Source organism: Heterodontus francisci, chromosome 10 (assembly GCF_036365525.1).
Source record: "Heterodontus francisci isolate sHetFra1 chromosome 10, sHetFra1.hap1, whole genome shotgun sequence".
Taxonomy (NCBI): Eukaryota; Metazoa; Chordata; class Chondrichthyes; order Heterodontiformes; family Heterodontidae; genus Heterodontus; species Heterodontus francisci.
In genome coordinates, this window is record NC_090380.1 from 100,738,067 (window position 1) to 100,765,694 (window position 27,628).

Consider the following 27,628-nt stretch of genomic DNA (forward strand, 5'->3'; position numbering starts at 1 on the left):
TAATAGTGCGTTATTTTGTTTGCTTGTGTTATGAGTATGCTTTTTATTTGTAAAATACATTTTTAAGCACTTATAGTTCAATTTAGACATTGATTCATCTGGAAGCTTGAAGAGATGCTGAACTTTGTTTTTTTTTTAAAGAGATCACCAGAAGGCTTCCTGGACTTGGCTTGTAAACAAGCCCTTACTGGAAGGCTTCTGTTTTCTGATAAAATACCAGCTGGGAGCTACTTGTTTTGAGTTGGAGAAGATGTTTGCAGAGATGTATTGGGTCAGGAAGCTTGATTCTTGTGCCATTGTTTTGGGTTCACTTTGGACAGTGGATTGGAGAGTGAACTGCTTGGAAGACAGTTGGTTTTTGCCTGCCAAGGAAACCCAGCTCATCTCTTTCTGTCTTTGAAAGAACAAAGTGATTCCTGACGACGCAGCGGTCCGCTGACATCAGGGTGTGCCAAGTTGCGCACATGCGCAGCTACATCTTGCCAGGACTAAGTGGCGCATGCGCGGGTTGCGTCATTGCGTATCCACGCCTGGTCCATCTTCACGCATGCACGATAAAGCGTCTTCGGGTATCCAGCCCCTCATTCGGCTGGAGGAAGCGGCTGAATGGGAGACTTTGAGGCTGGAGCTCTCCCCCCTCGGCAACTCGCTCTAGGCCACGCCACTTCCGTTCTGTTGGCCACTTGCTCCTACGTTGCCCGTTGCGGCCCGCCTTGCTTCTTCGAGTGGTGCCTGGTGACTGATGAAACGTGGAAACGAGTAGTCGAGAGGAGGGAACTGGCGCAGCCTAGAGCTAGCGGCAGGAGGGGGCAGGGAAGCGGGGAGCGAGTGGCTGGAGAGCGGGGTGTCATGAGCAGGGAACAGTTGGCCAGGGAAGTGGTGGGGAGCAGCGAGGTCTCGAGCGAACGGCTGGGGGGGGTTGGGGAAGCGGCCGGTGGAGAGAAGGGGGAGAAAGCGAGTTGCCGAGGGGGGGGAACGGCCAGTGGGGCGGGTGCTGGAAGCTGCGTTCGGGTGAAATGCCGATTACAGTTAGTATCCTATAACTACATAGCATATTACTGGGCTTCCATCCAACTTAATGTAAGGTTAGTTTGCTAGAACGATCTAGCCTTAAGCATTTCCTGTGATAAATTGAGCAGCGCCATCTTTAATCCTGGCAGCTGCCTGAACGTCGCAGACACTAATGTTCCAGTTGAAGAGCCTGCATTTGCACATGTGCAGGTGCTGCACCACCTAATGGTTGTGTTGTCAGCAAACGCAGCCCAAGAAACACTATGTGTCCAGTGTGTATGTCTCCTCTTTCCTCTTGTATTTAAAGAAACCCCGCGCATCAAATGTTTGGGAACTGAAACCCCTGTTGCTGCATTTCTGCTGTAAGGCCTATCTGAAGTCTCTGTAGTTGCATTTCTTGGAAAGCCTACCCAAACTGATGTCGCCTGGAAAGAACTGTTCTAGGAAGCTCCTAGTGACAGCCGTCTATACGCATTTGGGACGCCAAGCCAAAACAAAAGACATCTTTCCATATTTTTTTTTTCTTCAAGAATGAGCAAGTATTCAGCCTTAGTTTCTTTTTGTAACAGCTCTAAAGCAAAATTTCCTTTTTTATTTTTCCGGTTAACCGGTGTATGTGTGTGTGTGAATGTGAGGAGCTTGGGTAAAAAGGGAATTTTAATATTTCAATCTGTGTGTTTATGCTTTACATCATTACTGGTCAAGACTTGTTTTATAATAAATAATCTGGGAATAATAGAATATATGACTGTATTAGTAAGTGGAAAACTTTAAATATATGTTGTGACCTGTGGAGAAATGGGACGAGAATAAACAGTGCATTCCTCCCACCTCGGTCGTAACATTTGTCACTGTTAGATATCTGTGGTCCCATTAAAGTCTTATTAATTGGTGTCAAGTATTTTCTTCTTTTCATTTTAGCTATTGACGAGCAATATATGTAAACTTTAAATCAACATTCGTAATATCCTGTTTCTGCTTTGGTTTAGATTATATTCTTTTGGGTGATTTATCTAGTGATTGAAAATCTGTATCATGAGTCATGTTTTACAATAAAGATCACCAACAAAATGAGCTGTGTGATGACCAGAGGATCAATACTCTGACTGGTAATTGAGTTGATTCTTATGGCAGTTGACTGGCTATATATCTTGTGGGTATGGGTATTGCGTCTTGCAGTCTGGGAAGGTTCCAGTCCGTGGTCTCGGCTAAAATAGCTGATTTTAAGCTGGGGCACTCAACAGGAATGACAAATATCATAGAAACATAGTAAATAGGAGCATGAGTAGGCCATTCGGCCCTTCGAGCCTGCTCCGCCATTCATTATGATCATGGCTGATCATCCAACTCAGTAACCTGTTCCCGCTTTCTCCCCATATCCTTTGATCCCTTTTGTCCCAAGAGCTATATTTAACTCCTCCTTGAAAACATGCAATGTTTTGGCCTCAACTGCTTTCTGTGGTAGCGAATTCCACAGGCTCACCACTCTCTGGGTGAAGAAATTTCTCCTCATCTCAGTCCTGAAAGGTTTACCCCATATCCTTAGACTATGACCCTTGGTTCTGGACTCCCCCACCATCGGGAACATCCTTCCTGCATCTACTCTGTCAAGTCCTGTTAGAATTTTATAGGTTTCTATGACATCCTCCCTCACTCTTCTGAACTCCAGCGAATATAATCCTAACCGACTCAATCTCTCCTCATACGTCAGTCCCACCATCCCAGGAATCAGTCTGGTAACCTTCTCTGCACTCCCTCTATAGCAAGAACATCCTTCCTCAGATAAGGAGACCAAAACTGCACACAATATTCCAGGCGTGGCCTCACCAAGGCCCTGTATAATTGCAGCAAGACATCCCTGCTCCTGTACTCTAATCCTCTCGCTATGAAGGCCAACATACCATTTGCCTTTTTTACTGCCTGTTGCTTACCTTCAACGACTGGTGTACGAGAACATCACTGAATTATGAAGGAAAAAAGCCGTCCATCCGTAATCTAAAGATGCTGTGGCCAGCTTGATGCTGCTCTAGTTATGATTAGCTAACTAGCACAGAGTTGGGATTGAATTTGGTATTTTTCTTGGTTATTTTGGTTCATTATTACACCACAGACATTCGTTTCTTTCATTCTTACAGTAAAATTCTTATGACAATTTCAAGATTTTGCTTCTCACGGCACAAAGTTTACAGGGGATGGTGGGAAGGTGTGATAGAATACATTGCAATATTTTTTATGGAAAAATATTTAAAAATTACTCACTGAAAACTAACTTGAAAAAAATTAGTTTTTAAAGCACAGTAGTAAATATTTTGGTGAATAAAGTAGTTTGTGGGGTATAGAAGATTGGCACCAGATTGAGGACAAAATGCTTTAAGAAAGGGAAAGTGACGGCTACATCCCATGAATGAATGAATAAAAAAAACTCACTTCATGATGCAATGTTTGGTGACAGTTTACAGATATATTCAAAGTGCTGGTATACCCAGTGGTAAAACATTTCAAAGCTGAAAGTGAGAGTGTCAAAACACATTTTAATACTCTTGGTGTAAATTTCTAGTTTTAGTTTGGTTGTCTAGTTTATCTTAACTACCTTTTGTTAACCTATATTATTGTTATATCAAGACTTTGACCAGTTATGTTCTCCTGAGGTTTTAAGCAAATTTCAGTTAGCTTTTCAGAAGTTGTTAACTCTGTATAGTTAACTTCGGTAACTTTCCCGAAAATGAATGCACTCCACAAATTAGGTTCTCGACTTCAGTTACCTCTCTTTGCTGATACAGAAATATGTATAAATTTTGTTATAATTCATCCAATATTTTCACTAAAATATCAGGTCAAGTGTAATAGGCTTATGAAATGTTTACACTGTCTATTTGAATTTACAGGAGTAGAGTTACATATTTTGTCCTTCCAAATGAGAACATTTCCAGCTGTGATACTAGAGGGAGAAATAGATTAATCGTATCACATAAGTGTATTGATTTACCATTAAAGCATATTGGTTTAGGTCATTCGTACAGATCATTGGCATCTGTATGCTAAATATATCGTGATAAATGTTAACCACATTTTTTGTTGTAATGTTTATGGTACTTTTCTGTATAGTGAAACAGCAGTGAATTTAGCTTTGTTAATATTAGTGCATGTTATTAGAAATGTCAGCATCTTGAAATGTGTGTTTTAAGTTTAAGTCTAAAACTTTTGAAGTCCAATGTACTTTTCTCACTTAGTTAATCATATCAGGAGATATGAAATGGTGCGCTCCCAATCCTTCTGCTCCGGAGCCTGTGATTAACCTACAATTCAGCTGGGAGTTGTACATAGCATATTTTGTTCTTGGTAAACTGGAAAACTAGTAATATGATGGTTTTGCTAAGTGCTAGTTCTTTTGATAAACCAACAGTGCTTTGAAGAGCAAGCACTGGTGCCAATCATTTAGGACTGAGATGAGGAAAAATTTCTTCACTCAAAGGGTTGTGAATTTTTATAATTCTCTCCACCAGAGGGTTGTGGAAGCTCCATTGAATATATTTAAGGCTGAGATGGACAGATTTTTAGTCTTTCAGGGAATCGAGGGATATGGGTGGGAAAGTGGCGTTGAGGCCGAAGATCAGCCATGATATTGAATGGCGGAGTGAGCTTGAGCTGTGTGGTTTATTCTTGCTCCTATTTCTTGTGTTCTTATGTTCAGTTGCCAAAAACACAAAACAAAGCTTTGCAGGGAAAGACTGCTACTTGGGCCATGTATGTCCCATTTGCTGATTCTTTTGTTGTGTCGGATCAATTGGACACTTTATTCCTCTTTTTCCAGCTTGCTACCACATCCTGATACCTTGCTGCTTAAAATCTGTTATGCTGTCGCCCCTGTTTTTAGGCCACCTAGCTTCTTGGACTGCTATCGTATCTTCGACTTATTCATTCCCTAAGTCCACTTTGTTCCTTGAATGCCATGTCCCTGATTTGATTCCTCTCCTAGGTTGCTTCCTCTAGGTCCCTGCCAAACTTCCCAGGCTGCCTTTCTGCTTAAACTTCTGCCATGTGACAGATTGATTTCATCACCTGTGTGCAATACTCCTTCAAAAAATATTAAGTTTATTTATGATATGGATAAACGTGTATTAGCTTTTGTGCAGTGTTAGTTTGGTCATCATGAATTTGATGTGACTTCCTTGATAATGTGATAAAACTTGTGTTGACTGGTTCTGGTTAATTTGTTTAACTTTTTAACTTTAACTTAAAAGTTTAACTTTTTCGTGTAGTCGAGTCAAGACCCAAATTTTTCTCTCCCATTTTGGCCTGCTTGCGTGGCTCAACCATAAAATTGTTAATCAGGAATTAGTTACTTAATACGGCATAAAAATCAGTTGAGGCAACTATGTTTGCAGTTTATATAAACAAACTAGCATTTTCATTTGAATACTTGAATGTACTTTGAACAAAAGAAATGCAGTGCTTACAAGGTTCCTTGTATCTTGTCTTAAGTAATATGATCGATTTGTTAATAATGAAGCTTGTTTTCTTGATTTAAGATTGCAAACAGGTGGTATGGAGAGGCTCAGCTTTTGCAGCTCTTCATAGAGGAAGACCACCAGAAGTGCCCATTACCTATTGGAGTCCACCTAGTGTTGGTAGGTGTGATCACTGCAGTTCTGCTGTAATGATGCTGTATGTTTAACTGGAGCTTTCTCAGAAAATTCAACATTGTGCAAAATTATTATTGCAGTGGAGATTGTCCGTGGCAGACAGTTGACGGGCAGTGGACGTTTTAGTTCCATATTTCCAGTCAGTACCTATCAACACATAAAGATGCACCGCAGGATTCTTGGACATCTGTCTTCTGTGTACTGTGTTGCTTTTGATCGCACTGGACACAGGATTTTTACTGTAAGTAATGATTTTCTGCGAGGACAAAATGTATTTTGTGTTTTGCTTTGAATTTTGTTCACTTAATAATTGAAGATGTTGATTACATATCAATTAGTGTGATATATTAGCGAAAATGTTGCAGTTTTTCCATGTCCTAAATTGCTATCCTTATTCTGTAATAGTGAGGTACGAAGTGGAAAGCCAAATAATTTTCAGATAGGAAATGTAAAATTCTTAAGGATTTGGACTTGATACCAATTGGTTACAGAAAACTCTTTATTGGTTACACAGCAGAGATCAATACAAAGTAGTGTATCACAGCAGCTGTTTGCAGTTCTGATTTGGTTATTACTTTTCTGTCACTGGACAGAATAGTGTGCATTGTCTTCGTTACCTTGTTCTTTAGCAAGGCAACTGTTAGGCTCCTTCAGCCAGCATTCACATCCACCTGTACAAGCCAGATGTTCTCTCCTCTGCCCTGTATCTAACCATTCACAATCCTTATTCTTTATGCCCCAAAATGCTGGTTATCTGACTCAATAAGTCCATCCATTTTTGTCCAGGCCAGCTTAAACTCTGGTTTCCTGCTTACCCTGCAAGTTTATGCATCCTGAATTAATTGTACATAGGCATTTCCTGCCCTTTCCAACATCTTACAGATGTATCCTCTTTGATCTGGACCAATAATCACCCGTTATGAGCTTAATTCATTGATTTTTTTTTTACAGACAATAGTAAGTGTTAATGTGACTCACATGTTTCAGTTACTCATTAATCACAAGCACTTCGCTAAGTTCATCATCCTATTTGGACAGAGAGGTCTGTTCAGACTGTTATGACCAAGGTGGGAGGAGAGTACTGTTAATTCAGTCCCACTTCTCCACAGATCACAACATATATTCAAATTTTCCCACTTACTGAAACAGTCAATCAGGTATTTTATTTGTCCCCAGAATAAAGCACACTAACCCGGTTTCTTTAATAAACAACAAAATTATCCATTTATTATAAACCAAGTCTTAACCAATAATGAAGTAAACATATACGCGAATTGAAATATTAAAGCTCCTTATTTTTTATCCTAGACATCATACACACACTCACTTACACAACCAGTTAACCGGGAACAACAAAAAGTATTTTTGTTCACAGCTGTTAGAAAGAAATAGAAGGAATAAAAACAACACTTATGCTTAAAAGAAGGTATGGAAGTCCTTTGTTTTGCGAGGTGTCCCAAAGGCGATTAGGTGTCTGCCACTAGGAATTTTTCCAGGCAATGTTGATGAACATGAACAGTCTTGGTCGGCTTTCAAGAAATGCAGCTACAGAAGACTTCACATAGCTCTTGCAACAGGTGTACAGCAACAGAGGTTTCAATTCTCACACATTCGATGCAAAGTTCCTTCAAAGATGCAAAGTTTTCTGCAGACTTTAAGGATTTCTTCAAATACAGGAGGCAACAGTACAACTTGATGCAGGATTTGCATTTCAAGAGAGAAAGATGGGTTGGATCTTCTGTTCTCCTGGCAGGTCAATAATCAAACTCCAACTGTCTGTTTTAGCCAAACCAGCTGGCTTTTTTTAAACAGTTCAAAATGAAACAAAAAGCTTTCCAGAGGCAAGTCCTATGACACCATAAATCCTGACTTGTCAATAAGCAAGTAGCTCTTGCTACTATACAGTATACAGTAAATGGAAAAGTCCTGGGGAAAATTGATGTCCAGAGAGATTTGGGTGTTCAGGTCCACTGTTCCCTGAAGGTGGCAACGCAGGTAAATAGAGTGGTCAAGAAGGCATACGGCATGCTTTCCTTCATCGGACGGGGCATTGAGTACAAGAGTTGGCAGGTCATGTTACAGTTGTATAGGACTTTGGTTCGGCCACATTTGGAATACTGCGTACAGTTCTGGTCGCCACATTATCAAAAGGATGTGGATGCTTTGGAGATGGTGCAGAGGAGGTTCACCAGGATGTTGCCTGGTATGGAGGGCGCTAGCTATGAAGAGAGGTTGAGCAGATTAGGATTATTTTCATTAGAAAGACGGAGGTTGAGGGGGGACCTGATTGAGGTGTACAAAATCATGAGAGGTATAGACAGGGTGGATAGCAAGAGGCTTTTTCCCAGAGTGGGGGTTTCAATTACTAGAGGACACGAGTTCAAAGTGAAAGGGGAAAAGTTTAGGGGGGATATGCGTGGAAAGTTCTTTACGCAGAGGGTGGTGGGCACCTGGAACGCATTGCCAGCGGAGGTGGTAGATGCGGGCACGATGGAGTCTTTTAAGATGTATCTAGACAGATACATGAATGGGCAGGAAGAAAAGAGATACGGAACCTTAGAAAATAGGCGACATGTTTAGAGAGAGGATCTGGATCGGCGCAGGCTTGGAGGGCCGAAGGGCCTGTTCCTGTGCTGTAATTATCTTTGTTCTTTTGTTCTTCAGGTCAACCCCTCTGCTGGGTTCTTTACAAGCATGTGCCTTCCAATAAAAAAATTGTTTACTGGTCAACTTTCTGTTGACCTTCCTTTTAAGTAAAACACCCAAAGTTTAGCTTCAAGATTCCAGCATCCATGAAATCCTTTTCAGTTTTTAAAATACAGATTCTCAAGTTTTAACAAAAAATGGAAACCCGAGTAACAAAACATGCAGTTAACATTTTAGAATTACTGCGTTGTGAAAGACAGAGTCCTATTCTCACAATAGTATATTGACAAATGAGTCAGTAAAACAATTATTTAAAAAAAAAATCCATGATAATGTTATAGAAGGAATCATCATGTTGGGCTGTCTTGATATGTTTTATAGGGCTACTTTTATGTACTTCATGTCAGAGGTGAATTGAGTGCCAGGTTTTTGAGCATGATCATGAGCTACAGCACTAACATCTACCTGACAATGAGGAAAATTGTCCAGGTATGTCCTGTCCACAAAAAGGGCAAATTCAATTTGGCCAATTACTGCCCCATCAGTCATCACGTGATGGAAGGTGTTGTTGACAGTGCTATCAAGAGGCACTTACTCAGTAATAACTTGCTCACTGATGCTCGGTTTGGGTTCCGCCAAGGGCACTCAGCTCAAAACCTTGGTCCAAACGTGGACAAAAGAGCTGAACTCCAGAGGTGAGGTGACAGTCTTCCTTAGACTCGGGTGGTGCCAGAAGACTGGAGAATTGCAAATGTTACACCCTTGTTCAAAAAAGGTATAATGATAAGTCCAGCAACTGCAGGCCAATCAGTTTAATCTCAGTGCAGGAGAAGCTTCCAGAAGTGATAATTTGGGACAAAATTAAGTTACTTGAGCAAATGTGGGTTAGTTAGAGAAAGGCAGCATGGATTTGTTACGGGCAGATTGTGTTTCCCTAACTTGCTGGAGTTTTGTGATGAGGTAACAGAGTGTTAATGAGGGTAATGCAGTTGATGTGGTGTGCATGGACTTCCAAAAGGCATTTAGTAAAGTGCTGCAAAACAGACTTGAGCAAAGTTATAGCTCATGGAATAAAACGACCGTAGCACCATGGATATGAAACTGGTTGAGTGACAGAAAACGGAGAGTAGTGGTTAGTAGATGTGTTTTGGACTGTTATAGTGGAGTGCCCCAGAGGTCGGTGTTAGGGCCCTTGCTCTTCCCAATATATTAATGATCTAGACCTTGGTATGCAGGGCACAATTTCAAAATTTGCGGGTGATGTGAAACTTGGAAACATTGTGAACTGTGAGGAGGATAATGTAGAACTTCAAAAGGACATAGGTTGGTGGAACGGGCAGGCAAGCGACAGATGAAATTTAATGCAGAGATGTGTGAAGTGATTCATTTTGGTAGGAAGAATGTGGAGACACAATATAAAATAAAGGGTACAATTTTAGAGAGGGTGTATATATGCATAAAACATTAAAGGTGGCAGGACAAGTTGAGAGGGCGATTAATAAAGCGTACAGCATCCTAAACTTCATTAATAGGTGCATAAAAAGTACAAAAGCAAAGAAGTTAAATTAAACTTGCATAAAACACTAGTTCAGCCTCAACTGGAGTATTGTTTCCTGCTCTGTGTGCCATTCTTTAGGAACGATATGAAGGCATTGGAGAGAGTGCAGAAAAGATTGAGAATGGTTCCGGGATGAGGAACTTCAGTTATGTATAGCTTAGAGAAGTTGAGACTCTTTTTTTCCTTAGACAAGAGAAGGATGAGAGGAGATTTGATAGAGGCATTAAAAATCATGAGCAGTCTGGACAGAGTAGATAAAGAGAAACTGTACTCGTTGATGGAAGGATTGAGAACAAGAGGGCACAGATTTAAGGCAATTGACAAAAAAAGCAGTGGCGACATGAGGAAAAACATTTTCACGCAGGGAGTGGTTAAGATCTGGAATACACTGAGAGTGGTGGAGGCAATTTAGTTGAGACATTCAAGAGGGAATTGATCTGTTATCTGAAAAGGAAGAATGTACAGTGCAACAGGGAGAAAGCAGGGGTGTGGCACTAGGTGAATTGCTCCTTCAGAGAGCCAGCGCAGACATGACGGGCAGAATGGCCTCCTTCTGTGCTGCAGCAATTCTGTGATTCTGAGAGTCACTGCCCTTGACATCAAGGTATTATTTGACCAAGTGTGGCATCAAGGACCCTTAACAAAATTGAAGATGGGAATCACAGAGAAAACTCTCCACTGGTTGGAGTCATACCTCGCACAAAGGAAGATGGTTGTGGTTGTTGGAGGCCAGTCATGCCAGTCCCAGGACATCACTGCAGGAGTTCCTCAGGGTAGAGCCCTAGGCACAACCATCTTCAGCTGCTTCATCAATAACCCCTCCATCATAAGGTCAGGTGAGGATATTTGCTGATGATTGCACAGCGTTCAGCACCATTCTCAATTCCTCAGATACTGAAGCAGTCTGTGCCCGCATGCAGAATCACCTGGGTAAAATTCAGGATTGGACAGATAAGTGGCAAGTAACATTCATGCCATGCAAGTGCCAGGCAATGACCATCACCATAAAGAAAACCTAACCATCTCCCAATACATTCAATGGCATTATCATTGCTGAATCCCCCACCATCAACATCCCATTGACCAGAATCTTAACTGGATCAACCTTGTAAATGCTGTGGCTCCAAGAGCAGGTCAAAGACTGGGAATTCTGCGGCGAGTTATCCACCTCATGACTCCCCAAAGCCTACCATTTATAAGGCGCACAAGTCAGGAGTGTGATGGAATACTCTTCACTTACCTGGGCGAGTGCAGCTCCAACAACACTCGAGCTCGAACCATCCAGGACAAAGCAGCCTGCTTGATCAGCACTCCATGCAGTACCTTCAACATTCACTTGCTCCACCACTGACGCAGCAGTGTATACCATCTACAAGATGCAGTGCAGTAGCTAGCCAAGTTTCCTTCGACAGCACCTTCCAAACCTGTGACTTCCACCATCTAGAAGGACAAGGACAGCAGACAAGTGAAAATGATGTACACACTATGGAGTGAAAGAAAAAAATTAATATACATTTAAAAGAAAATCCTTTCAGGGTTTTTATTCTCTAAACTGAGAAGGAAAATACATTTGCTTAAAGTTGTTGGATTGTCAATAAACCTAAAATTACGATTACCTTTCTGAAGAAGGCAAAAATAAAATGAGACTAAAATTTGAGATGGAGACAAGATCAGGACTGAAACAACATGCTGATGAGCTCGATAGATACTTGCTTGTTGTAAATTTGTCATAAGCAAAATACACATTAAGTTAATGAAACTTAGATGATGAGTATCATGTTTATATTAATCAATATTGAAGTACTCAGAAGACGAAACTACAACAATTTCAATAGTGTACCCTTGTGGGCAGACAGTGGGCTGAATTTTACGCTGCCCCAGCGGGTCGGATGGTGGCGTGGGGGCGGCGTAAAATTGAGCGGGTGGCTCCAGGAGGAGTACCCGCCCCACTTCCGCCTCCGGCCAAGTTTACGGCGTTGATCGCGGGATGGGAAACGGCCTGCACGCCTGAGGCCAATCAAGGGCCTTAATTGGCCACATAACAGCCATTTAAGGGCCCTCGCCCACCTCCATGGGTGTTTTACCCGTGGCAAGTGGGCGTGTTGGGGACGTGAAAGGCTGCCCAGCAATAGTTGCTGGCCTTTCCGCGCCCCGGAGGGGGGCGCACGGCAATCAGGCAGAGGGTGCCCGATTGAGGGCTGCCCCTGCCTCCCAACCCATCCCCGGGAGCCAAGATGCCCCCCTCCCCCCAAACGACCACTCCAGCCTCACCAAGAAAGGACCGATTTCCCCCTGGTGAGGCATGCCCCTACTTACCTTCCTTCCTGGATCCATGGCTTCGGCTGGGCTAGAATCCCAGCGGTGGCCACTGCTCCCGGTGGTGCTGCTGGGATTAAGAGCTGCCGGCCCGCTGATTGGCCAGCAGCTCAGTGATGCGGGACCTCCTCCCTCAAGTGGGTGGAGGTCCTGCCTCGGGACATTTAAAGCCCGGGGACCCATAAAATGTGGGACTGATCCCCGGGCTAGGCGGAAGCGGGTTCGCCACCGGTTCACGTCGGCGAATTCTCATCCACCTAAGGTAAAATCCAGCCCAGTAGTTCAATGAAGGAGATTTATAGTGATTCTTCATAGCTACTTGGGCTCAAGTTTTAATTTTAAAAAGGAATTTCTTGTCATTTTTCATCAAGTCTCTGTTGTGTGCCAGTTCTCAAAGCTCATTTGGGATAGAATCATGTAAATTAGAACATGGAAGGGACATCACACCTGTGTTGGTTCTGATCCTTCAACTGAATCTATCTACTCTATTTGCAATAGTGATAGAAATTACAATGTAAAGGACTTGTCTGTAGCAAGTAAGGCTGTTGGTCCTACTCCTATAGGTGGAAAGTTGCAAATTTAGAGTTTGGGAACTGGTGGCAACTGACACGTTAGGTGCCAACTTGTATGGGGAAAAAAATAAATAGCTGATTGAAATCGTGGCTAAGATGAATTTTGGCTATGGAAGAACTCTAATGAAAGCAACATATGAGAATGATATTGCATGATGGTTGTGCTTGAATAATGTTCATTAAAATTGTAATCAGCTGCTGTTATGAAGGTTGGGTGAATAGTGAGGTTAAATAGTTCAGATGGTTAGTTTCCCTGTTGATTTTTCTTCTCCAAAATAACCTGGCCAATGAGTATCGAAAAGCTTAATATTTGAAATTTGTTCTTAAAAATGAATTCTGTTGATTAATTTGCTATGTTTAGATGCACCAGAATTTCATTATGGTAATGTTTTTGAGAGATTTGGATGAATCTTTAAGTGACAGAACATGAGTTCCTTCTGATGAAAGGTCACAGACCTGAAATGTTAACGCTGCTTCTCTCTCCACAGATGCTGCCCGACCTGCTGAGTATTTCCAGCACTTTGTTTTTATTTCATGAGTTCCTCCTTGTTGTATTAGCTTATAATTAATAATTTCAACCCATTATCTCAGAAACCATTTACAGCTGTAATTAATAATTCTCAAGAATACATGAAACAAAATTCATGTGTTGTGCTCTGTTGTACTTTGGTTCAGGTACATAATGTGCAAAATTGTTTTGGTGATCTTCACATTTTTTTTTTGCCCTACACTTGGTTGATAGAAGGTAATTGGCAAAATAACCAGAGGTGACATGAAGAAAAACTTTTTTACGCCGTGAGTGGTTAGGATCTGGAATGCACTGCCTGAGATTGTGGTGGAGGTTGATTCAATTGTGCCTTTCAAAAGAGAATTTGATAATTATCTGAAGTGAGAAAATTTGCGGAACTACAGGAAAAGGGCTGGGGAGTGGGGCGAGTTAAGTAGCTCTTACAGAGGGCTGGCATGGCCATGATAGGGCGAATAGCTGCCTCCTGTGCTATCCCCATTCTATGACTGTATGATTCAGTTTGTGCAATCTACAGTGAAATTTGACCAGTTGTCCTCAACTTTAGGTCACTTTCGTTTTAAGTAACTGCTATCTGTGAAATCCTAAATTAACATCTGAACTCTGCCTGGTTCCACCTGTAACTGTGGTTTCGGAGAGTATCTCAAGTAAAGGCCTGCTACCCGACCCGAACCCGACTGGTCCGATCGCTCTTCCAGGTCCGGCTTTCGGGCTTGGCTCAGCTCTGGCCGGGTCCGGGTCGGACACACAAAGTGAGTATTGCATTTTGCTGTGCTGGTAAGTGTTAAAAGTAAAAAACGTACCTGAGCTGGGAGTCCGGGATGGCAAGGAGGGAAACTCTGAGTCTGCGCAGCGAGCAAGTGAGCGTCTCTATGACGTCATCACGCTCATGTTGCAGCTTCCTGCAGATTCGGGGTCGCAAGGTACGTAAAGGGAACATTCTGGTGTTTGGGTCGGGCTTGGGGCCGGGTAGGGCTCAGGTCTGATGTGGTTCTGTCGGGTTTGGGTTGGGTTTTTTCCCCTGACCTGAGCAGGCCTTTAATCTCAAGGATTATGGTCACAATCTCTAATGACAAGAAGGTCTGAACACCTGAAATAGACATCCAAGCCCAGTTCCTTATTTCATGAATTCTCGTCAAAGTAAATCTGACAGAGAAAAGCATGTTCTTTTTGATTGCTTTCAATAGCTGATTGCATTGAATGAAATCTGTAGGCGGCTTTTCATATTTTCTTGCAAACTTAATTTTCTGGTCATCAATGAAAACGTCATTTAGTCTTTGCCTTACTAGCACTTCTCTTGGCTGGAATGACTCTTAATTAAAGTTTGATTTGAGCTCCACATTATAGGCAAAAATGATTCAAAATTAATTTTTATGCTTCTACCAAATTTTCATTTTCTGCTATAACTACTGTGCAAAGTTCTATGTGTGTGGGATGCATAGTTAATGTTCAGTATGTTAGATTACTGAAGTTGCTTCAAGTTGTGTTAGATGTACACTTAAATTGGAAGGATGAAAGATGGAGTGATGTTTTATATAAGAGGGTTTGAAAGCTCTGCAATATTCAGATTATAAAGCAACATACTCTACACCTCTATCCCCCACAAGGACAGTTTGAGGGCTTTCCGCTTCTTCCTTGAACAGAGGTCCAAACAGTCCCCATCCACTGCCCCCCTCCTCCGCCTGGCTGAACTTGTTCTCACATTGAACAACTTCTCCTTCAGCTCCACTCACTTCCTTCAAGTGAAAGGTGTTGCTATGGGTACCCACATGAGTCCTAGTTGTGCCTGTCTTTTTGTGGGATATGTCAAACATTCCTTGTTCCAGTCCTACTCAGGCCTCCTCCCCCAACTCTTTTTCCGGTACATTGATGACTGTATTGGTGCCATTTTCAGCTCCCGCCCCGAACTAGAAAACTTTATCAACTTTGCTTCTAATTTTCACCCTGCTCTCACCTTTGCATGATCCATCTCCGACACTTCCCTTCCCTTCCTCAACTTCTCTGTCTCCATCTCTGGGGATAGGCTGTCTACTAATGTTCATTATAAGCCCACCAACACCCACAGCTACCTCGACAACACTTCACACCCTGCCTCCTGTAAGGACTCTATTCCATTCTCCTAGTTTCTCTGTCTCCAACGCATCTGCTCTGATGATGCAAGCTTCCACAACAGTGCTTCTGATATGTCTTCCTTTTCCCTCAGTCGAGGATTCTCCCCCCGCCCCCCTCCCAACTGTGGTTGACCGGGCCCCCAACTGTGTCCGGCCCATTTCCCACACCTCTATCGTCACCCCTTACCCTCCCTTCCAGAACCGCGTGGTTCCCCTTGTCCTCACTTTCCAACCCACCAGCCTCCACATCCAAAGGATCATCCTCCGTCTTTTCCACCATGTCCAGTGTGATGCCAGTATCAAACGCATCTTCCCCTCCCGTCAGCATTCTGAAGGGATCGTTCCCTCCGCGACACCCTGGTCCACTCCTCCGTTACCCCCACCATCTCATCCTCTTCCCACGCAATCGCAAGAGGTGTAATACCTGCCCATTTACCTCCTCTCTCTTCACTGTCCAAGGCCCCAAACACTCCTTTCAGGTGAAGCAGCTATTTACTTGTTGTACTTTCAATGTAGTATACTGTATTCACTGCTCACAATGTGGTCTCCTCTACACTGGGGAGACCAAATGCAGATTGGGCGACTGTTTTGCGGAACACCTCCGCTCAGTCCAAAAGCATGACCCCGAGCTTCAGGTTGCTGGCCATTTCAACAGCACCGCACCACCCCCCCTCCCACTGCTCTCATGCCCACATCTCTGTCCTGGGATTGCTGTAGTGTTCCAGCGCACATCAATGCAGGCTCGAGGAACAGCACCTCATTTACTGATTAGGCATGCTACAGCATGACGGGGACCCCCCTTTTTATTTTTAGTTCTTTTTTATTTGTTTAGTTCGTTTCTACTGTGCATACCCACTGTTTGTTTTCATGTTTGTGCTTGGGGCCAGGGCTGTTCATTTTTCTGTCAATTAACATCCTCTCTGTACTACACTTTGTCTTTCACCACACCATTAACATACCGTTTGCCTTTGCTCCATGACCTTCTGGTCAGTTATTCTGTGTCCTTGTCCTATCAACACCTCTTTTGTTATCTCTTGTCCCACCCCCGCTTTACTTGCTTAAAACCTTTTACATTTCTAATATTTGCCAGTTCTGATGAAGGGTCACTGACCTGAAACGTTAACTCTGCTTCTCTCTCCACAGATGGTGCCAGACGTGCTGAGTATTTCTTGTTTGTATTTTATGTCAAAATATTAATTATCTTACAGGGCTCAGATGACTGTCTGGTGAAGATCTGGGCCACACACACTGGTCGATTACTCTCCACCCTCCGTGGCCACTCCACTGAGATTTCTGACATGGCTGTGAATTATGAGAACACTATGCTAGCTGCCGGCAGCTGTGATAAACTAATTCGAGTTTGGTGCTTGAAAACGTGTGCTCCAGTAGCTGTGCTACAGGGACACACGGGATCCATTACCTCTCTACAGGTAATTTGACTAATATATAGTTTATGAAATCTTAAATAATGGGGTGTAAATGTTCTCACTTAAATCTGTAATACGTGGTCATTCATGCCTTCAAAGGTTTTTACTCTGTCCTAAATTCTGCCATTATACTTTCGGTGTTGTATTTGAAATTTTCATTATGCTGATAGCAAATTTGTGTAACTCTGTTGTTTCATTGGTTTGACCTCTCAAATAGTGATTTCAGCAAGTTAACACGACTATTTTGAACTCTGAAAGCTCAATTCTGTTTTGCCTTGGCGCAAACTATGTATTTACTTCTGTTATAAAGCTTGGATAGCTTCTTGTGCTACCATTCTGTTTCTGCTGATTCAATTCAGAAAACAAATTGACAGTAAAGGAGTCTGAAACCACATTCTACATATACATGTAAATGTGAAACTCTACCCCCTTCAGAATGATGTGATCAGGCAGTATAACTACATGATTTTTCAAATGCATTGCTGTATGAAAGGTCCAAGTTCAGTGGATTGATGACATTAAAAAGTCTTCACTACCTGCCGTCAGACTAACAGATATACTTGTATTGTAACAACTTGAATATCTTTGTTCTTAAAGTGGAGCTGTACTGTCATTTTTGCATCATTGACCATGCAACTCCGGAGTCAGGTCTCAGGAATTCAGAATATTGCAGTATGAGATCCAGTTGTGCAAGTTGTTTTGGACTTGGGATTGACATTGTGTGGAACATTATTCCATTGTGGTGTCAAGATAAGTTTTAAAAAGCTGAAGGAGGAGATCTATTGAGTACTTTATAAACTGAAGCAGAGGTTTTTTTAAAGAAAGTTCATGGTCCTGCCCACCATCTGAACACATTGAAAATTTGGCTGCTGGGCGATGTGGTCCCTGCATGCACGTAAACATATATACAGCTCTTTTCAGCTACTAATCTCTTAGGCTGAGCACAGTATAACCGCAACCATAATTATTTTTAAGACCAGAGACTGTTGGTATTTAAACTCAGTTTTCCTGTCTTTTAATTTTTATTAAATGCAGCTACCTTAAAGCAAAGTTGGAAATATGGTTGAACTGTTTTATTTGAGACTAATGAACAAATATAGTTAAGATCATTTGTATGAATCTTTTTGTAAAAAAAAAGTCATCGCGGAGGGAAGTTTATTTTTGCCTGTATAATTGATTTTGAATGAGGATTTTTAAAAATGTGATTCAAAATCTGATGATTATCTGGTACATTGCCTCTTTCTGCATTTATTCCAGTTTTGTCCTATGGGTAAAGGTTCAGTGCGGTACATGGCTTCAACAGGATCTGATGGGAGTGTTTGCTTTTGGCAGTGGGATCCAAATACTCTGAAGTTCAAGTAAGTTTTACTAAATCTTGCACAAAGATTTGAACACGTTAATTGAGGATATTTGTTTTTTTACCAATTATTTAAACAGAAATAAAATTGCAAAGAGCTAGCTTTAGAATTCAGAATTGTTCTAATAAGAATGCAGAAACAAGGTTTATGGTAATTGCTTAAAAGTGGTTTTAGTGCAATTTTAACTTCTTTAAAACTCCAATTTTTGCATATTAGGAAGCATAGTTTTTTCCATTTCATTTTTAAAAACTTTATCTCCTGTTTGACCTAATCTTTACAGTTTTGCACATTATTAATTTGGTAGTTTAGTAGCAATGATTTGAAATATTTTTAAGAAAAGCATTGATGTTTTCCATTCATATTCATTGCTAAGATGCAATATAATAATTCTGAGCAGTGCCAATTTTAATGCTACATTAAAGGTTTAATTATCCATCATAATAGGAACTCCTTTGGCTAAAAGTAATTGTTCGATAATGAGAAGTCACTATGTTTACCCATTTTGAAAATGGTTGTTCACTTGCTTGCTGGCAGCTTCTACTTTTACTGGTACTTACGAAGGATGTTATTTTTTTTACCTAAATAGTAATGGTTAGAATATTTCAGTGCCGTATGACATCTGTAGAAGCACAACAGAAGATCTTCAGAATGAGGATGACTAAAGGATTTAGATCAGATTGGTATAGGGAGGGATCATTAGTTAATGGATAGATTTTCTGGTTGATTTCAGTGCAGGATTATTTTCTCTACCGGAATATGACAGAGATTTGGTTTTTGTCAGACTTGCTAGCAGACTTAGTGGTTAGCACTGCAGCCTCACAGCTATAGCGACCCAGGTTCAGTTCTGGGTACTGCCTGTGCAGAGTTTGCAAGTTCTCCTTGTGACCGCGTGGGTTTCCGCCCGGTACTCCGGTTTCCTCCCACAGCCAAAGACTTGCAGGTTGATAGGTAAATTGGCCATTGTAAATTGCCCCTAGTGTAGGTAGGTGGTAGGAGAATTGAGGGAAGGTGGGGATGTTGTAGGGAATATGGGATTAATGTAGGATTAGTATAAATGGGTGGTTGATGGTCGGCACAGACTCGGTGAGCCGAAGGGCCTGTTTCAGTGCTGTATCTCTCTGACTCTATGACTTGATTGACATGAGGTAATAGGAACACATGATTGAAATTGTAACACGAGTGTGAACCATGTTATGATCCCTGTTGAGTCTATCAACAAATGAAAAGAATTGAATTCACAGATCGACCCCAATTTCAGAAACCCCCAAAACAAATGGACAAGATTTCACTTTTATAAATTTTACTTTAACACTCAAACCAAAACCAATATAAATGAAACAAGAAGCAACAGACAAATCACGGCCAGTATAGCTATATTACAAATTATACCTTGGCTATCAGATACAGCAGAGATGGGTCTCATGTAACAATTACAGTCACACAGTTCTTCACAACTCTGAAGTTTCTCAGGCAGATTTTCAGCTCCTTCAATGATTTAGCTGCTGTTTTCCTAACAGCAGTTCCCTCTCAATCTGAACTCCCCAGGTACGGTCTTCACAAGGTGTGTATTTCTCCAGAATCTCCTCCAGCTCTGTACCCATCAGTCTTGATAGCGTGGATTTACCAGTCTTCCCTTTATCTGAGTTCTTCAGTGACAACCTGTGCACTGCATGGCTGACTCCGGAATTGAGTCTTCGCTTTCTAGCGCACCACCCCTGCATAATCTGCCTGGTCTGGGGAGGACTTTGTCTCCTTTTATCTTGTTCTACCCAGGGTCAGTTTCCCAGGAAACCTGAAGTTTTTCCAGCTTCTGTTTCAGTTCTGGTTTCCTTCAAGTTAGCAATCTCAGATTCCATCATACTTCCACCCCCTCCCCCCACCCCAATGGGGAAAAGAAAGCGTTACCATAGTAAGGTTTTATTTACGATAGTTTAGAAATACAAGTTCTTAACATCATAAACATTTTAACAAATAGCTCATTGTATACAGTACAGCTAACATTTTCATATTCCACAATTATGCATATCATATTTACAAAATCGTAGGGGCATAAACAATAACAAAACACAAGTAAATGTGACAATTAGGATTCAAACATCATAAAATTATCAAACCCGGGTCTTCCTTCTCTTTTACACCCCTTCTTTAAACTCTGGATGGGGCATCAGCAATTATGTTGCTTTTCCCTGCAACATGTACAATTTTCAGTGTAAATGGCTGTAGCATCAAACTCCAACAAAATAGCTGGAGGTTCTTGTTCTGAACTTTTTTTAGAAACACAAGTGGATTGTGATCTGTATAAATCAATATTTCTCCCTGACTATTGGTTACATGTACCTCAAACTGTTGTAAAACCAGGACAAGACTTGAAGCTTCTTGATGGTCGAGTACTTTGCTTGATGTTTATTGACCTTTCTCGAGAGGTAGCTAATGGGCCATTCCATACCAGTATCATTATCATGGAGCAGCACTGCTCCTACTCCTGTCATGAATAACCACTTTGAATGGTTTATTAAAATCTGGGGCTGCAAGAACTGGATCTTTTATTAAAATGGCATTTAACTTCTCAAATACTGTTTGGCATGACTGACCATTCAAACTTCACGTTCTTCTTCAACAGATTAGTCACTGTGCTGAAATTAGGGACAAATTTCCTGTAGAGCCCACACATACCCAGAAACCTTAACACTTCTTTGTCTTGGGTACAGGAAAATCTATTATCGCTTAGCCCTTGGCCTTTCGTGGTAATACTTAACCTTGACCCACGATGTGTCCTAACTGAGTGACTTTGGCCTTGGCAAACTCGCGCTTTGCCAGGTTTATGACCAGATTTACCTTGGCCAGCCTGTGAAACAAGGCTCTTAAATGTCTGATGTGATCACTCCACATGTCATTGTACACCAAAAGGTCATCAATGTTATGACCAAGTGAGAAGGGGTTTAGGGGTTCCCTCTCAGCCTTTGCCTGGTTTAACCATAACAGGGTTTACTTTTAGAAACTGTTTTTAGCTCCCCCTCAGTGAATCCTTGTTCACTGCTCCAATTGTAAGGCAAAGAAATCAGACAGGTTTCCTTAGATTTAAACAAGAAAGGTGGAAGCTTATTAATCTTAAACTCTAAACTGGTTAACGACTATGAATATGCAATGCGACCACGCTAGCATACATACGTGATAAACATATGCAGTTAGAAACAGAAGAAGTAGAAAAGAATAGAGGGAAAAAGTTTGAGGCAATATCGGGATTATAATTACAGTCCTTTAAGTTCAGTGTGGAGTCTTTGGTTGCTGGTAAGTTCTGCAAGTCATTGGGGCCCAGTGCACACTTCAACCTGTTTCGATGTCGGAGTCTTTTCTCTCTTGAGAGACAGCCAGGAGAGAGGCTTCCTTGTTCCAGCTTCAGTTGCAAATTCTGCCGTCTCTGTTCCTTTCTGTGTGGCACAATTCAACTCCAAATTGGCCAGCAGGCCAGTCACGTGACTAACTGGCTTAACCACTCCTGCATTTGTGGATTGTGTCATCTTAGCTGTCCCTGGAATGCACTTCCTTACACCTTCAGTGTCTGGTGATCAAAATACCATTTGGGTTAATTGGCCCAGGGAGTAGTCCTTTGTCTCCATAAGCACTGTCTCTTAGTATGCAAATGTCCTCAAGTCAAAGGTCTGGTGATCTCTTTAACAAGTTATTTCTTCACTCCAGCAACAGTTCAAAATCAGTGTCCATATGACAAAATTAATATGCCTCATTCTTGGCAGGTGGGGGTCTGCATGACAATATACACAACACAATTATACAATTCGCAATCACTTGATTGGCCAATCTTTGAAATATAGCCAGTGCATTCGTCATACCAAATGGCATGACTTTATACTGGAACAGACCATCTGCTGTCACAAAAGCAGATTTTTCTTTAGCTTGGTCAGACAAGAGGACTTGTCAATATCGCTTAAGCAAATCAATCTTGCTAACAAAGGCTGAGTTCCCCACCCTATCAACACAATCCTCAAACCTTGGGATCGGATAGGAATCTGTCTTAGTTACCACATTAATCTTTTGGTAATTTATACAGAACCTCAGAGAACCATCTGGTTTTGGTACTAAACAACAGGAGAACTGCAACTACTTTGACTATGTTCAGTTATATCATTAGTCCCTTGAACCTCCTCTCTGACTTTGGCCAATTTACTGGGATTGAGTCTGTAGTGGTTTAGTTTAATTGGTTTAGCTTCTCCAATATCAACCTCATGAATCGTCAGAGAAGTACCACCTAGCTTATCTGTACACACCAACTTATATTTCCCTCAATAGGGTTATCCATGTCTTTCCTCTGGTGCTCAAGTAGGTGTTATAGCAGCTTAATCAGACCCTCTAACACCTCTGTGTTAGCTGGCTTCACTGCAAGAGGTTCAATCTGGAAACACTCAGTCTCAGACTCATCCTCTGGAGTATCACGTGCACCAGTGTCACCATCTACATTCTCTACCATCTATGCTACACCTACTTACTGACTATATTCACAGTCATAGTACCTCTTCAGCATATTCACATGACATTTCTGTTTGTCTGAGATACGAACCAAATAGTTCACCTCACTGAGTTTTCTTTTGATAAAGTAAGGTCCACTAAATCTAGCTATTGATGGTTCGCCAGACAAAGGCAGCAAAACTAGCACCTTTATCTCCGGGTTGAAAAGTACAAGCTTTACAAAGAACAAAGAACAGTACAGCACAGGAACAGGCCATTCGGCCCTCCAAGCCTGCGCCGATCTTGATGCCTGCCTAAACTAACACCTTCTGCACTTCCGGGGCCCATATCCCTCTATTCCCTTCCTATTCATATATTTGTCAAGATGCCTCTTAAACGTCGCTATCGTATCTGCTTTCACCACCTCCCCTGGCAGCAAGTTCCAGGCACTCACCACCCTCTGTGTAAAAAAAAAAAACTTGCCTCGCACATCCCCTCTAAACTTTGCCCCTCGCACCTTAAACCTATGTCCCCTAGTAACTGACTCTTCCACCCTGGGAAAAAGCTTCTGACTATCCACTCTGTCCATGCTGCCCTATCTGCTTGGGTTTTCATCACTTACTGAGAAACCTTAAGATATTCTCTGGCAATCTCACAAGCTTTTGAGAGTCTATCTTGAAACTCTGATACATAGTCTAAGAGGGTAGTTTCCTCCTCCTGTGGCAAAAATCTCTCCTTAATGGGTGTAAGAGGACCCCTAACCTTATGCGCACAGACCAATTCGAATGGACTGAAACCAGGAGACTCACTTGGTGTATCCCTGGTTGCAAATAACAATTATATCCCTTTATCCCAGTCATGGGGCTATGCAAAATGATAGGCCTTGATCATGCTCTTTAGGGTTTGTTGATAATTTTCCAAAGTGCCTGTGAATGCAGGTGATAAGCAGACGATTTGAGCTGCTTCACTCCCAAATTACACATGACCTCTTGGAATAAACCTGATGTGAAATTTGACCTCTGGTCAGACTGAATTTCTTCTGGCAATCCATACCAAGGGAAAAACTGGATTAACTCCTCAATCACACTTTTGCTGTGATCTTTTTCAAGGGTGTTACCTCTGGAAATCGGGTGGACAAATCCATGATGGTTAGGAGATACTTGTGACCTTGTGTGTATAGGTTCAACATAATCCACAAGAACCCTACTAAACAGTTCGTCAAAAGCAGATACCAGTATTAATGGCAGCATCTGTGAGTGAACATTTCAGGTTCCCAATCATCTGATATTTGTGACATGTCTTACGGAAGTCAACCATATCCCTGTGCAGCTTCGGCCATTAAAAATGCTCATTATCCTAGCTTGTGTCTTCCAAATACGCAAATGGCCTGCAACTGGTATCTCATGGACAATTCTCAAAATTTCAATGTAGTAGCAAGGAGGGACAACAATTTGATGGATTACAGCCCAATCCTTATCGGGGACCCCTGGGGAGGTCTCCACTTTCTCATCAGAATGTCATTCTTGACATAATAGCATTCGGACCTGCTCAGCCTCTGCCTCAGAACATGTCTGCGAAAAGCTTCTTAAGTCAGGGTCTGCCTGTTTCGCAAGGAGGATCTGCTAAACAATTCACCATTGCTAGCCTTGGAGCCTTTTATCACCAACATCCCTATCTAAATTCTTGAAAAAGGTCTCTGCCAAACACTCGAATTGTCCTCCACAACAACTGAATCCATCTTACCTTGTTTATCCCTGTGAGCCTGGAATCCAGTCACAACACAGTCTGGGAATATTGGGAAATTCTTCCTGTAAAACCTCAGTCCTAGCAACCTCAACTGGAGATACCGCCACCTTAACCCCAGCCAAGTCATTTCCTAGCAGAAAATCTACCTCCTGAATGGGAAAACTAGGAATGACCCTTATGGTAATAGGACCAGTGACTAAGTCACATTTAAATTAATCCAATATTAAGAAACGGAAAAATAGTTTCCATCTATCCTTTGGATTAACAGCTTTGCATTCAGCAAACTACTGGGGAAGAAATTCATGTCACCTGCCAATATCAGTGACTGTCATCCTTAGAGATACAGGTGCGCACAATCAACTTGCCTGCTTCACCAGACGACTGTGGGGATACCTCATCCTCTAGCAGAAACTTCTATATTTCTCTGTAATCTGATTCACTCTATCAGTGAATATGGGAGAAAACTACCTGCTTGATGTGAATGCTTGGATAGCATCTCCTGTGGATACACCCTTCGACTGTACACATGCAGCGGGCTTGTTTTTCCACTTCCAACATACAGCCTTCACCAAACCTTTCCTCCTGGCCTTCTCTATTACTAACCTGAGGTGTGTCTGTCTCTTTTGTCATCTTTCGCAATAGAACCAGATCTCTCTCCATTATCAAACTTCCTATCTCTCCAACTTCTCTGAAAGTTTCCAAACTGGAAACTACTGCTTTTGTGGCCCATTTTGTAATCATCTGCCATTACTGTGCATCCCTTGTTTTACCAACTTTGTTCTTCCTGGTGGGACCTTAGTCCTGAAGGGACACACTTTTTGAATTCTTCCATCAGAACTACTTCCCTAAGGTTCTCCATATCTTGTGCAATTTTCATCAATCTACACCACCTATCAAACACCATTTCCTCCTCTCAAGTAAGTTCTATATGTCTTGCCCTGTTTCTTTCTTAAATTCCTAAATTTTCATCTGTAGGCTCTGATGCCAATTCATAGGCATTGATAACAGCAGTCTTTACTCTGTCATAATTTCATGTGTTCATCTGATGAATACACCTCCAAAGGTTTCACTGCAAAAACACTCTAGGAGCATTGGCCAAGATGATTTAGGCCCCTCCAGCTTCATGGCAATTTTCTCAAATGACGAACAGTACATTTCTACTCCCCCTTCAAAAATTTAGGTACCAAGCGTATATTCTTTGCCAATTCAAAACTACGAGGAGTTTCACCTGGGTCAGCCTCAATTTTCACCCCCAATGTACGGCCACTAACTTTGAGTCTTTCCATTCTCACTTCGTGGCCTAATGCCAATTTTTGCATTTCTTATTATTCTTTTTCTTTGTCTTCCTTATCTAGTTTTATCCTCTGGATAAAATTCAAGTTTTCTCACTTCAATTTGTCTTTGTCTTTCATTTTCTCTTTGCAGTCTTATCTTTAGCTAAATTTTGGCTAGTTCTACTTGAATGCTAGCAGAAATATCCTTTTTCTTTCTCCAGCTTCAAGTGAAGAACCAGTTCTTGGATTATCTCCCTTTCCTAGCCCCTGGGCTTACACTAACCTCCACATGTGCCGATATTGCAACCAAATTGACCTTTTTCAACTGCTGCAATATACTGAGGGTCAAATCTTCCCTTTTAACAAATTAATGTACATTGATGGTACTTGAGGGAGTTGCATGTGCTGTGGATAAAGGGGAACCGGTAGAAGTATTGTACTTAGATTTCCAGAAGGCTTTTGATAAGGTACCACATCAAAGGTTATTGCAGAAAATAAAAGCTCAAGGTGTAGGAGGTAACATGTTGGCATGGTTAGAAGATTGGTTAGCTAACAGGAAACAGAGAATAGGCATAAATGGGTCATTTTCTGGTTGTCAAAATGTAATGAGAGGGATCTGTGCTGGGGCCTCAACTTTTTACAGTTTATATAAATGACTTAGATGAAGGAACCAAAGGTATGGTTGCTAAATTTGCTGATGAAACAAAGATAGATAGGAAAGTAACTTGTGAAGAGGACATAAGGAGGCTACAAATGGATATAGATAGGTTGTGAGTGGGCAAAGACCTGGCAAATGGAATATAATGTGGGAATGTGGGAAATTGTCCAGTTTAGCAGGAAGAATAAAAAGAAGCATATTATCTAAATGGCGAGATATTGCAGAGCTCTGAGATGCAAAGGGATCTAGATGTCCTAGTGCATGAATTGCAAAAGGTTAGTATGCAGGTACAGCACGTAATTAGGAAAGCTAATAGAATCTTATCGTTTATCGCGAGGAGAATTGAATACAAAAGTAGGGAGGTTATCCTTCAGCTATACAGGGCATTGGTGAGACCATATCTGGAGTACTGTGTACATACTGGTCTCCTTGTTTAAGGAAGGATGTAAATGTGGTGGAGGCAGTAGAGAGAAGGTTTACTAGACTAATACTTGGAATGGGTGGCTGTCTTAGGAGGAAAGGTTGGACAGGCTAAGCTTGTGTCCGCTGGAATTTAGAAGAGTAAGAGGTGACTTGATTGAAACATAAAAGATCCTGAGGGGTCTTGACTGGGTGAATGTGGAAAGGATGTTTCCCCTTGTAGGAGAATCTCAAAGTAGGTGTCACTGTTTTTAAAAAAATAAGGGGTTGCCCATTTAAGACAGTGGTGAGGAGAAATTTTTACTGTGAGGGTCGTGAGTATTTGGAATTCTCTTCCTCAAAAGGCAGCGGAAGCAGAGTCTTTGAATATTTTAAAGGCAGAGGCAGATAGATTCTTGATGAGCAAGAGGTTGGAAGGTTATCGGGGGTAGGTGGAAATGTGGAGTAATCAGTTCAGCCATGAACTTATTGAATGGCGGAGCAGGCTCGAAGGGTCGAGTGGCCTACTCCTGCTCCTAATTTGTATGTTGATTTCCACTGAATACAGCCAAAGTAAATGTGAAACTGCAAGATCCGGGCCATTAAATAAGACTGACAAAACTGGGAGTGTTAAGCCTGGGTTGCTACATTGCTATATATTATTTTATTCATTCATGGGATGTGGGCGTCGCTGGCCAGGCCAGCATTTATGAATGAAAAAAATAAATCAATGGCATAATTATCTGAAAGTAGAAAAAGAAATAGTGGAATTTAGTCAGTGAATAGTTCTGTTTAAAACCGTTTTATTTTTGTCTGAGTGCATTGACCAATATCGCCTTTAAATAAGGAATCAGCCATTGAAGTTTACGGAGCGGTCCAGACCAGGTTCTCCAATGATTTGTTCCTCATTTAGTGTTGGTAA

At 41.6% G+C, this 27,628-nt stretch overlaps 1 protein-coding gene across 2 annotated transcripts in view; it reads left to right on the forward strand.

Moving 5' to 3' along the window:
* LOC137374683 (bromodomain and WD repeat-containing protein 3-like) overlaps positions 1 to 27,628 on the forward strand; it is a 197,287-nt gene that overhangs the window by 19,337 nt on the left and 150,322 nt on the right. For both annotated transcript variants that reach the window (XM_068041166.1, XM_068041167.1), the window contains exons 6-10: positions 5,541 to 5,639; positions 5,735 to 5,895; positions 16,592 to 16,813; positions 18,068 to 18,168; positions 27,554 to 27,624. In XM_068041166.1, coding sequence (XP_067897267.1) covers positions 5,541 to 5,639; positions 5,735 to 5,895; positions 16,592 to 16,813; positions 18,068 to 18,168; positions 27,554 to 27,624 — 654 coding nt within the window. The remainder of the gene's footprint in view (positions 1 to 5,540; positions 5,640 to 5,734; positions 5,896 to 16,591; positions 16,814 to 18,067; positions 18,169 to 27,553; positions 27,625 to 27,628) is intronic.